This window comes from Liolophura sinensis, chromosome 7, assembly GCF_032854445.1.
Source record: "Liolophura sinensis isolate JHLJ2023 chromosome 7, CUHK_Ljap_v2, whole genome shotgun sequence".
NCBI lineage: Eukaryota > Metazoa > Mollusca > Polyplacophora > Chitonida > Chitonidae > Liolophura > Liolophura sinensis.
The window spans coordinates 2,812,471-2,825,314 of record NC_088301.1 but is presented as its reverse complement, the minus strand read 5'-3'; the positions used below and the strand labels follow the sequence as shown (position 1 = coordinate 2,825,314).

Here is a 12,844-nt window from a genome sequence, read left to right as displayed (position 1 = left end):
GAAAAGGTCTTAAAGTGAGGTTCATCGGAAACGATCGTTTTATGGTTCTTTCCACGCAATCATCCAGGCGTTGTTGATTAACATCAAAATGTTTTAAACGTATCTTTGGGCGCTTACCAAACCAGTATAAAATGTCAAGGACTATCATTTTTGCTGTCTGCTGTCATCTGCTCGAATCCATCTGGCGCCGGTTGTGGACGCCTTGTGATTGCTTGTTAGCTCAACGTGGTGACATACTTGACCCAACCTGTTTTTCTCCAGGTACACCACAACTGCATCCGGAGGTCAATTTATCCTGAATGCACTGTAGCTAGCAGACAATAGATAGAAAGAAACGGCTGGCGAGTGGTGGTAGGATCGAAGGGGTCACCAAGATGGACTTAAGATGTCCTTCATTATAGACATAGAGCTTACGGATGTAAATGTCAAGGTTGATGGCTTTAATTAATGAATGCCAGTTTGACGCTGGAGTAGAGACAGTGGTGGTGGTAATGGTCGTTGTAGTGATGGTAGTGGTAGGGATGCTGGTGGTTATGGAAGTGGCAGTGGCGGTAGTGGCAGTGGTGGTGGTGATGGTGGTGGTATAGGTGGTAATGGTGGTTGTAATGGCGGCGGTGGTGGTGGTAGTTCGGTGGCAGAGGTGGTAATGGGGATGATGGTAGTGGTGCGAACAGTGGTGACAATGGCGGTGGTGGCAGTGGCGTTAGTGATGGTGGTGGTATAGGTGGTAATGGTGGTTGTAATGGCAGTGGTAGGCAGTGGTGCTAGTGATGGTGGTGATATTAGTGGTAATGGTAATGGTATTCGTGATAAAGGTGGGGATGGTGGCGGTAATGGTGTTAATACTAATGGTGATAGTGAGAATGGCAGTGGTAATGGTGGTGGTGGTGGTGGTAACGGTAGTAATGGTGTGGTGGTGGCAGTGGTGGTGACATTGGTGGTGGTGGTAGCAGTGGTGCTAGTGGCAACGGTAGTGGTGGTGGTGACGGTAGTGGCATGGCAGTGGTGGTGGTAACGTTAGTGGTAGCAGTGGTGGGGCAGTGGTGGTGGTGGTAATGGTAGTGGTAGTGGTAATGGCAGTGGTGGTGGTAGCGGTAGTGGTAGGTGCAGTGGTTATGGTGGTAACAGTAGTGGTGGTGGCAGTGATGGTGGCAGTGATGGTGGTGGTGGCAGTGTCGGTGGTGGTAACGGCAATGTAGGGGCAGTGGTGGTGGTAGTAACGGTGGTGGTGGCAGTGTTGGTATCGGTAGCGGCGGTGGTGGTGGTGGTGGTGGTGGTGGTGGCAGTGGTGGTAACGGTAGTGGTGGTGGTGGTAGAATAGCCAAGTTTAGGCTTGATTGTCTTCCCTGTTATCTCCCGATAACAAAACAAGAATATAATTTGTCTGGGGGTGTGGGATAAAATTATTAGCTGTCCTACCTACCTTATAGCAATTTCCCTCCTAGACCCAGCCTTGTGACACCGCTAATGCCCCCCTGGCTTCAAGGTCATAGGGAAGACAGGCAGGTCTTGATGATCAGCTGTATTGTCCTGCATTCAGGAGTTTCATCATATTACGTCGATATTGCCTGTATCGCAATCGATTCATGAGCCAGCCCACGGTAGCGCACTTGTTATAATTCCAATGAGTAGTTCATTTCAGCAGATATGATCCATACTTCCACTTTTTTAACTTCAAACTGACTTTTTCTAGGAAAGTCCCGAGAAGACATACCCAATAAGCAAACGTTGATAGAGTGCCAATTTGCAAATACTGTTAGTCTACATGTTGCTGTTTGCCGACATGTTTCCTTTCCCTTGGCAGAATGATTGAATTTAAATAGGATTGAACTGTGTGTTGGGAATTTCTTGCAGTCGTAAAACGCAGTTGAAAGCTGTATATGAAAGTAAAGCATACGTTCGCAACATGTCCACAGAGCACTCGCTGTGAAAATCGACGCTGTTTAAGTGGCATAAAGACCCATTGTGAATTTAACTGTGTGCTCCTCATAAATGTAATCTCGTGCGTATACATGTACCACAAGCGATTAACTAATCACGATCCAGGCGTGTCACTATACAGAAATTGCAGGATATCGGTAGTAGGCCTACGTCATCCCGCCAAGCGATTTCGTTTTCCTGTTGTACAGTTACATAATTGTGTAACGGTTCCTGGATTCTGTTAGCTGACTCCATGATCTCGTCAAATTCTGAACACCGTTCTTCAAAGATGTATTAGAGGTTACGCCTGATATTAACTTTAATCTGGGCAGAAATCCCTCAAGCATTGTAAAATTATTAAGGATTCCCACATGTTGAATTTTTCACGATGGAGTCAGTCGGAGTCAGTCTCAGAATTAGGGAGAATCATGTATACATTTGTATTTACCGTTCTATCAATGAGATATCACTGTCTGTATTGTTTTGGTTTAACTTACTGTGTCTTGCGGTTTGCTTCACTGGTTTAATTTAACCTGTTATATATAGCCAAATGTCAGTTATGACACTATCCTCGATGCGTTGTCTTAACTTACTGTGTCTTACGGTTTGCTGTGCTGATTGAATTTAACCTGTTATATGTGGGAGGGCGTCAGTTATCACACTATCGGTGATGCCTTGGTGTAATATACAATGCCTTATGGTTTGCTGTGCTGATTGAATTTAACCTGTTATATGTGGGAGGACGTCAGTTATCACACTATCGGTGATGCCTTGGTGTAATACACAATGCCTTATGGTTTGCTGTGCTGATTGAATTTAACCTGTTATATGTGGAAGGGCGTCAGTTATCACACTATGGGTGATGCCTTGGTGTCATATACAGTGCCTTACGGTTTGCTGTGCTGATTGAATTTAACCTGTTATATGTGAGAGGGCGTCAGTTATCACACTATGGGTGATGCCTTGGTGTCATATACAGTGCCTTATGGTTTGCTGTGTTGATTGAATTTACCCTGTTATATGTGGGAGGGCGTCAGTTATCACACTATCGGTGATGCCTTGGTGTAATATACAGTGCCTTATGGTTTGCTGTGCTGATTGAATTTAACCTGTTATATGTGAGAGGGCGTCGGTTATCACACTATGGGTGATGCCTTGGTGTCATATACAGTGCCTTACGGTTTGCTGTGCTGATTGAATTTAACCTGTTATATGTGAGAGGGCGTCGGTTATCACACTATCGGTGATGCCTTGGTGTCATATACAGTGCCTTACGGTTTGCTGTGCTGATTGAATTTAACCTGTTATATGTGAGAGGGCGTCAGTTATCACACTATGGGTGATGCCTTGGTGTAATATACAGTGCCTTATGGTTGAATTTAACCTGTTATATGTGAGAGGGCGTCAGTTATCACACTATCGGTGATGCCTTGGTGTAATATACAGTGCCTTATGGTTGAATTTACCCTGTTATATGTGAGAGGGCGTCAGTTATCACACTATCGGTGATGCCTTGGTGTAATATACAGTGCCTTATGGTTTGCTGTGCTGATTGAATTTAACCTGTTATATGTGAGAGGGCGTCAGTTATCACACTATCGGTGATGCCTTGGTGTAATATACAGTGCCTTATGGTTTGTGGTGGTGATTGAATTTAACCTGTTATATGTGAGAGGGCGTCAGTTATCACACTATCGGTGATGCCTTGGTGTAATATACAGTGCCTTATGGTTTGTGGTGCTGATTGAATTTAAGCTGTTATATGTGAGAGGGCGTCAGTTATCACGCTATCGGTGATGCCTTGGTGTAATATACAGTGCCTTATGGTTGAATTTAACCTGTTATATGTGAGAGGGCGTCAGTTATCACGCTATCGGTGATGCCTTGGTGTAATATACAGTGCCTTATGGTTGAATTTAACCTGTTATATGTGAGAGGGCGTCAGTTATCACACTATGGGTGATGCCTTGGTGTAATATACAATGCCTTATGGTTTGCTGTGCTGATTGAATTTAACCTGTTATATGTGAGAGGGCGTCAGTTATCACACTATCGGTGATGCCTTGGTGTAATATACAGTGCCTTATGGTTTGCTGTGCTGATTGAATTTAACCTGTTATATGTGAGAGGGCGTCAGTTATCACACTATCGGTGATGCCTTGGTGTAATATACAGTGCCTTATGGTTTGCTGTGCTGATTGAATTTAACCTGTTATATGTGGGAGGGCGTCAGTTATCACACTATCGGTGATGCCTTGGTGTAATATACAGTGCCTTATGGTTGAATTTAACCTGTTATATGTGAGAGGGCGTCAGTTATCACACTATGGGTGATGCCTTGGTGTAATATACAGTGCCTTATGGTTTGCTGTGCTGATTGAATTTAACCTGTTATATGTGAGAGGGCGTCAGTTATCACACTATCGGTGATGCCTTGGTGTAATACACAATGCCTTATTGTTTGCTGTGCTGATTGAATTTAACCTGTTATATGTGGAAGGGCGTCAGTTATCACACTATGGGTGATGCCTTGGTGTAATACACAATGCCTTATTGTTTGCTGTGCTGATTGAATTTAACCTGTTATATGTGAGAGGGCGTCAGTTATCACGCTATCGGTGATGCCTTGGTGTAATATACAGTGCCTTATGGTTTGCTGTGTTGATTGAATTTACCCTGTTATATGTGAGAGGGCGTCAGTTATCACACTATGGGTGATGCCTTGGTGTAATATACAGTGCCTTATGGTTGAATTTACCCTGTTATATGTAAGAGGGCGTCAGTTATCACGCTATCGGTGATGCCTTGATGTGGCTTACTGTGCTTATGATTTGCTGTACTGGTTAAATTTCACCTGTTATATGTGGCTGGGCGTCAGCTATCACACTATGCCTTGGTTTTGCTTACTACCCCTTAAGATTGACTGCGCTGGTTGACCTGTTATAATATGGTCAGATGTCATTTATCACAGTGTAGGTCAACTTAGTTTGGCTTACTTTGCCCTATGTTTGCCTGTATCAATACTGGTTAAGTTTGCTGCATGTAGCCAATATTATCGCACGGACCCATTTATTTCAGTGAATGAACCCACTTCATGATACATTTTTTTCCCGTTCAACGAGTTTCCTCATGTGCGCTTGTTTAACTTGCGATTCCATTTCAGCTGTTTTGTTGGTAATAACTGATGTGTGTCATGGTAAGATTTAAACCATGGCAATGAATCTTTTTTTGTGGGACACACACATGAATTGTTATACTAAGATAAAGACCATTTCAATCCGAGATCAATCCCACTTTTATTTATCTGTTTAATTATTTTTAATTAGTGGTTTACGCTTCACTTCAGAATAATTCACTTATACGATGCTGGCAGACCTTTCCATGTATGGCCGGAGGGGAAGGCAGCACGAGCCGGACTTGAACTCGCAGCGAGCATATTGGTCAGAGGCTCCTGGGCCATTGCGCCGCGCTGGCGTGCTAACCAACTCGGCCACGGAGGTACCCCGCCACCCCACCACGCACGCACACTGTCATTAGAACTTCATTCACATTTGTCATGGGTTGGAGGCCTTCCCACCGGAGGGAACACTTTCTTCGATCAGCTACCCGTGTCCCTGGCATTCGTGTTCTTAAATGTTTCAAGAAGTCACTATTCACTCAAGTAACAATAAAGAAAAATGAAACACCAATGATTGCATGCGCAAAAAAAATGAGAGTTGGAGATGTCTGTTGAAACGTTGACTGTAGTATCTCAGTGCGCCGGGATTGAATGGAAAGGGTAAATATCATACCGCTTTTTTGAAGTTTCGAATAGAATTGGCAATTGATCGTCGTTATTTGTTGACTTGGCAAAGCCGCTTCTAGTTAAATGATTATTTCCGGGAAGTCTCGAGGCCTCGTGAGAATTCTCAGGAAATTACTCCATGAAGGAAGTTCGTTATAAATTTGTCAGTGATGTATTTCCATGTGAGATACCGGTAATTCAGAGGAGCCCGGCGACTGGCCACTCTCATGCTGAGTTTTAAGCAACCTTTGTTCTTTTTTTTCGAGAGACTGCTTGCCAGGCATAGTGGTATCACCGCAGGCTGTTGGGCCGTGGTTCATTCTGAGTAGTGCTATGTGCTATGTGCTATGTGCTATACAGAGCTGAACTGGAGGGAAATAGTTCGCAGAATCAGACAGTCCTAAACTGACGATAAAATGAGGCACAAATACAAAGATGTGGGGTTAGGTGAGGTCGGGTGGGGTGGACTGTGGGGATCAAGATTAAAAGGCAAATACCATCAACGAATGAGTTTGCAGTGTGACATGTTTCTTCGTTGAATATACAGGCAAAATATGACTACTTCAAATTGTTTCCATAATAACACCTCATCCCAGCCAACCACTGCAAATGTCTTTTGAAACAGTCAACCGCAGTCCAGTTATTCAACATGCGTTCTGGGGTACACGCGGTGCGGTTCTGGGGTACATGCGATGCGGTTCTGGGGTACATGCAGTGCGGTTCTGGGGTACATGCGGTGCGGTTCTGGGGTACATGTGGTGCGGTTCCCACTTTCGGCAAATATATGCGATAAATCAATTTTCTGTTTGCCTTAACTTTCTTTATAATAATGCAATGGGCGTTATTTAGATACATTGCACGTACCAGGTGATTTCTATATAAACAGTCCCCCTAACACACAGATAACTATAAGGCTAAACGGCGGGGACATAAAACATATGGCAACCTAAGTAATAAGGTTTTGGCTTAAAAAATCCATATGGATAAATGAGCTGCTGAAGGTTCATGAATAAACTGTGGGATCGTTCCATTACCGCCGCCAAAGCATCCGGCGTGTAGACTTAATCCAAGGCTGCCTGGGCGATCATATTTAGATGCAACATTAGCGGCCATTAGGTAACTCGTTCAGATATATTATAATGTAAGACACGTTGATATTGCTATAGAAAGGATGGCTAAGGTGGCGCTTTTGGTAAAGGAAGAAAGCCATGGATGGCGTGCTGTAAGAATGAATGTATACATGTATACTTACGCTCTACAAATGTACAGACGATGAAGTCTACAGTTGACACGATGAGGAACTACACGTACAACTGGGTACAGATGACGAATTCACACCATAAGTGAAAACAGCTGCTAGGATTGCGAATTTACGCCATAATAGACTACGGGTAGATGGAGATGGCGAATTTACACGATGAGTAAATACAGCTACATCGAGATGGCGAATTTACACGATGAGTATCTACAGCTAGATGGAGATGGCGAATTTACTCGATGAGTAACTACAGCTACATCGAGATAGCGAATTTACACGATGAGTAACTACAGCTAGATGGAGATGGCGAATCTACCCGATGAGTAACTACAGCTAGATCGAGATAGCGAATTCACACGATGAGTATCTACAGCTAGATCGAGATAGCGAATTCATACGATGAGTAACTACAGCTAGATCGAGATAGCGAATTCACACGATGAGTAACTACAGCTAGATCGAGATAGCGAATTCATACGATGAGTATCTACAGCTAGATGGAGATGGCGAATTTACACGATGAGTAACTACAGCTAGATCGAGATGGCGAATTCACACGATGACAGACCACAGCTAGACTGAGGCTGCGAGTTCACATAATGAGAAAATACATCTTGGTCGATTTGACACGGCGAGAGACAGAGAACAACTGGTTTAGTGTCATTTACACATCTTGTTCGGGCCTACAGGGGCCTACAGTAGCATCGTTTTCCCGTTAGGTTGCAAAACTTGGCTAATTATCGACGAGAGAAATTTAGAGTGATCAGAAACAGCCGGGTGGAAAATGACTTCCCTTTCACCAGTTATTACCTTCGTCCCTTTTATCGTTTTCTCAAGCAAGTTGATTTAGGAGCTATTAGTGCTGCATCTGGCGCTAATGGCATTCAGATGTCTTTTGGCCATGATCTTGGAAACTTTTACTGGCACCGGATATTTTACTTTGTGCCACGAACAGTGTTGAACGTTCACGCTGGTCATACAGATTGACGGGTGAGCCATAAAGCTAATCAGGTAGGAGGACAGACTGGCGGGTCAGTCAGCCCTCTCCGTGTGGGATAATGGTAATGGTTCCACATATCGCTTTTATTGGGCAGTTCGTTCGTTCTAAAAATTTACCGCTTGATTATAAACACGACTGTGATATTCAGTACACGTACAGATAACCTGAAGTGGCAGCCCTCTTATGTATACGTACATATAACCGATCATGTTTATGGCTTGGTGAAAAATTCGTGCCATGTAGCCTACGTTTACGCAGTTATTTTTATAAATCAAATTAATTGGGTGTTGGGTGTTGGGTGTGGAATGAGGACCTCCAGGTGATGGGGACTGGTCTAACAATGGGTCAGTCAAAATGGACATATCCCTTCAGGACTCATAAACCTCTAAGGATTATTTACCATCCTTTTTTATACTGCAGCCGTGATTAGGGTTGTTGTTGTACTTACTCACAGAGGCTGGAAATCACCAGGACGCATCTCAGATTGCTTGTTGATAATCGGATCTGTCGGCTGAAGAGGGCTTGTTTTACAGCCAACCCGAGGCTAGATTAGGGACAAGCTCGCGGAAATGAATGTCTTTTGTTATAATGCCCTGTTTGGAATTAGAAGTGCTTCTCACATCAGAGAATTAGACCCAGGAGAGAGACTTGGCCCCGTAAATAACGCAGTCATCAGTCAGAAGTGAAAAAGGACTCGCCATGTCCAGAGCATGCTTGTAGGGCCTACGGAAGTTGTTTGAATAGCCTGCAAACGACACGTTAGGGGCAGAAAGCTGAGTGGGTTTGAGAACTGTTTTATCCTTCCCAGTTCAGCTTTCAGAAATACAAATCCGTGCTCTTCCATTTATAAACCTTGCTACGTGTCAAAACCAAACGCTACAAAAACAGGTTTCTTTTCATCCCAAAGTAGTTCTGACTTCATATTCGTGTTCAAGTTCACGACCCACCCACAGCAGTCGAACTTCGTAACCGCCATTTTCTGATAGATTCGGCTGCACACGTTATCGTCCGGAAAATGATAAATGAGAAGATGTATATCACTGAATGAGTAATGGACAACCTGATTATACGAGTCTTAACATTTAATTATCCTTTTAATAATGTACAGAAGCAACTAACAGCATTAATGTTTAAAGAAATGTTCTTAATCTCACTAGAGCAACCGCGACCGGCCTAGCCACGCAGTCACGTGATTGAAAATGGAAATTGATGAAGCTTACATATATGCCGCCAGAGTCGATGCACTAGTTTCTTTTTTGTGGGGTTGCGGTCTGTTTTATCAATGAACACTAGTGTCATATAAAACAAGAATCACTTTAGGGCTGAAATAAACATGATTTTTGTACAACATTTACACGTTAAAGACTCAGCTCAAACGACCGAGTTTCTGTTTAGAAGCATAAATTCAACGATTCGGAGAAGTTAACGAGGCAGCAAGGCTGGGAAGATGGCCAGCTGATCTCTGAAATGAAGGCTGCACTTCTTGTTATGACGCGATCGAAGAATTCCATCTTTGAGGAGAATAATACTGCGGTCGCTATTAAAGCTGAAAGCGCGTACCTTTAGTAATAATAAAACCACTACGTTCTTGTGAAAAGTTGACTTAAAAGGGAGATAGGCAGTTTGCGTTCTTTTGCTTTCTTCCCAACGCTTACTAGAGCACGCTTTTGTTTGATCTGTACCAATGTGTTGGCGTAAACAGAGTTGTAAAACTGAGTGTGAAGCCCTCAAAGGCACATTCACCTTAAACGTTGTCCGGAAATGGGACTGTAAGCTCGATCCGCAAATGTGTTTGCTGGCTCGACCCGCCAATGACTTTGTTGGCTCGATCCGCCAAGTCGTCTACCCGTTCAAACCGCCAATCAATTTGCCGTCTCCATCCGCCAATCAGTTTGCAAGCTCGATCCGCCAATGGCCTTGCCAGATGGATAAGTCTAATGAGTTTGCCGGCTCAATCCACCAATGAGTTTGTTGGCTCGATCTGAGTTTGCCGGTTGGATACGGCAGTTACTTTGCCGACTCGATCCGACAATGAGTCTGCTAGTTTGATCCGCTAGTAAGCCTGCTGGCTCGATGTGCCAATGAGTTTGCCGACTCGATCCGCCAATGAGTCTGCTAGTTTGATCCGCTAGGAAATCTGCTGGCGCGATCTGCCAATGAGTTTGCCGACTCAATCCACCAATGAGTTTGTTGGCTCGATCTGCGTTTGCCGGTTGGATACGGCAGTGACTTTGCCGACTCGATCCGCCAATGAGTCTGCTAGTTTGATCCGCTAGTAAGTCTGCTGGCTCGATCTGCCAATGAGTCTGCTAGTTTGATCCGCTAGTAAGCCTGCTTCCTCGATGTGCCAATGAGTTTGCCGACTCGATCTGCCAATGAGTCTGCTAGTTTGATCCGCTAGTAAGTCTGCTGGCTTGATCTGCCAATGAGTCTGCTAGTTTGATCCGCTAGTAAGTCTGCTGGCTCCATCCGCCAATGAGTCTGCTAGTTTGATCCGCTATTAAGTCTGCTGGCGCGATCTGCCAATGAGTTTGCCGACTCAATCCACCAATGAGTTTGTTGGCTCGATCTGAGTTTGCCGGTTGGATACGTCAGTGACTTTGCCGATGAGTCTGCTAGTTTGATCCGCTAGTAAGCCTGCTGGCTCGATCTGCCAATGAGTCTGCTAGTTTGATCCGCTAGTAAGCCTGCTGGCTCGATGTGCCAATGAGTTTGCCGACTCGATCCGCCAATGAGTCTGCTAGTTTGATCCGCTAGTAAGTCTGCTGGCTCGATCTGCCAATGAGTTTGCCGACTCGATCCGCCAATGAGTCTGCTAGTTTGATCCGCTAGTAAGTCTGCTGGCTTGATCTGCCAATGAGTTTGCCGACTCGATCTGCCAATGAGTTTGCCGACTCGATCCGCCAATGAGTCTGCTAGTTTGATCCGCTAGTAAGTCTGCTGGCTCGATCTGCCAATGAGTTTGCTGGCTCGAATTCAGATTCAAGTAGGGGAGTTTGTGAGGACCTGGCAATTTTCTCCGGTCACTCGGGGTTCCCCTACTCCCCATAAACCTTGCCGTCATCTATGCGTAAACACCAGTGTAATAGATAATGTCACATGATCTTGGTAAAGTACAGGTTTAGCTAAAATCGATGATGCAACTGGAACTGATTATATACATTCTATTCATCTCGTATAGGTATGCCATTCAGTCGACGTTCGCCACGATATGGCTGAAATATTGCCGATGTGGCGTTAGGCCATAATAATTCATTCATTCCGGCTAGTTGACGTTCAGGAACAGGTACAAACTGTCTTGTTCAGCTATATTTAAGCGCCGGGTCTGACGGGAACTGACAAAATCTGAATTACTGATTTATCTCTAGATATGTATTGTTGGGTACCGTAATAGTTCATAAACTGGTCAAGTTTACTGCCAGAGTCCGCCGAGAGAACCACAATTCCCGTCTGTGTTTTCAGCGGGCACTGAGGCGTGTGATCCCTCAAGGATTCAGGATGTGAAATTATGTAAGACTGGTCGCAGTGACCAAAAGGCATTGTGGCATAAATTGTACCAGAAACAGTTTTGGTTCCCCTTCAGGTCAAATAAGAGAATTATTTCCCGATGGCCTGTTGACGTTCTTAGTGCAGAAGATGGGATAAACTTGAAATAATGTGCAGTTTTGGTTCCTGTTTAGTGGAACTCGATGTTATCATATCCATTCTTTGCTCACTGGGGAAAACGCCGCTTTGGTGGGTCATCTCTGGGTTAAGTAAGCTGACACAGAGGCGACTAGATGGAAAGACGCCAGTTCGGGGATAGCTGTATGAGACAATATCCCATTATAGAGCTAGGGTTTCGAGCTGTCGTTCGAAGAGAACCGTGCTTGTTTGATGTTTCCACTGGTGACCAACAGAAGCCAGTCATGTATAGGTCAGACAATATTTATGCGTTTAAAACTGCACCCAGTTTGTGTAGTGAAGAAATCCAAATACCATATTCATGTATGCATGGAATGATCTCTCAATCTATATAATGTATGTATACAACCAATTTTAAATAGTTGGAAATAGTAATGTTGTATAGAAATACCTGTATATACATCGATAAAATGTTCCACATGAAACTTATAAAATGTATCTTTTTGTTTTTGCGACGTTACATAACAAAAACGGCAGTTTCAATTATGCTTAGACGCACACTTTGAGAAAAGCGCCATTTACATGCATTACTAAGTCGGAGAACGCAAATGTTTCCGATGAGGTTTACCGAACAATGTTTTACTTTTTAATCATATATGTGCGTAAGGTACGAGTGAGGCGAGTGATCGTGTTCCCGGTTAACACTGCGTATCCCATGGCCTCATGAAGAATCCAATTTGAAGTTGATTTATGGAAGTGCCAAGCACACCAGAAAAAATGGCCGCATATGTCTGTTTCCGCGGCCCCTTCGAAATAACTCAGGCTATATTATTTATTGTCTTAGGGAGACAAATTTGCCGCTGATTGACTGACAAAGGGGATAGGGTGTCCTGGGTTGAACTCGAAAGCTTTGGTCACACTTAAATAAAAATCTCACACCAGCCAATCAGAAATGTTTCTGTGTCCCTTTAACATATACTAGTACATGTGCATGGTTGGGCGACCATTAAAAGTAGATGATGAAGGAACCCACTTTCGTCATTCCGAACAACCTGTCGACAAAGCTCAATCGAAACCGTGAAGATTACTGAAGAGTTCTTAGGGGTTTTTTCTTAAAACGAAAGACTGATCTAACCCGTTCAATACAGAAGACCCAGCTCTGGTGGTATTACAGTATCTTGTGGGAGCATGAAAACTGATGCACATGCCCATGGTCTGTCAAACGAATTACTGCTCTGTTGCTTAGCTCAATATCTGC

The 12,844-nt window shown here is 44.0% G+C and overlaps 1 protein-coding gene across 1 annotated transcript; it reads left to right on the top strand.

Moving 5' to 3' along the window:
- The first annotated feature begins 742 nt into the window (after positions 1 to 742).
- LOC135469801 (keratin, type II cytoskeletal 2 epidermal-like) lies at positions 743 to 1,321 on the top strand. The gene is made up of 2 exons (XM_064748404.1): positions 743 to 1,011; positions 1,129 to 1,321. The coding sequence occupies exons 1-2, from the start codon at positions 743 to 745 to the stop codon at positions 1,319 to 1,321; spliced, it is 462 nt and encodes a 153-aa protein (XP_064604474.1).
- Positions 1,322 to 12,844: the final 11,523 nt, after the last annotated feature.

Coding starts and splice junctions, on each gene's coding strand:
- LOC135469801 (XM_064748404.1), top strand. CDS start 743: ATGGCAGTGGTAGGCAGTGGTGCTAGTGATGGTGGTGATATTAGTGGT. Junction 1,012..1,128: donor GTGGCATGGCAGTGGTGGTG/GTAACGTTAGTG, acceptor TGGTGGTAACAG/TAGTGGTGGTGGCAGTGATG.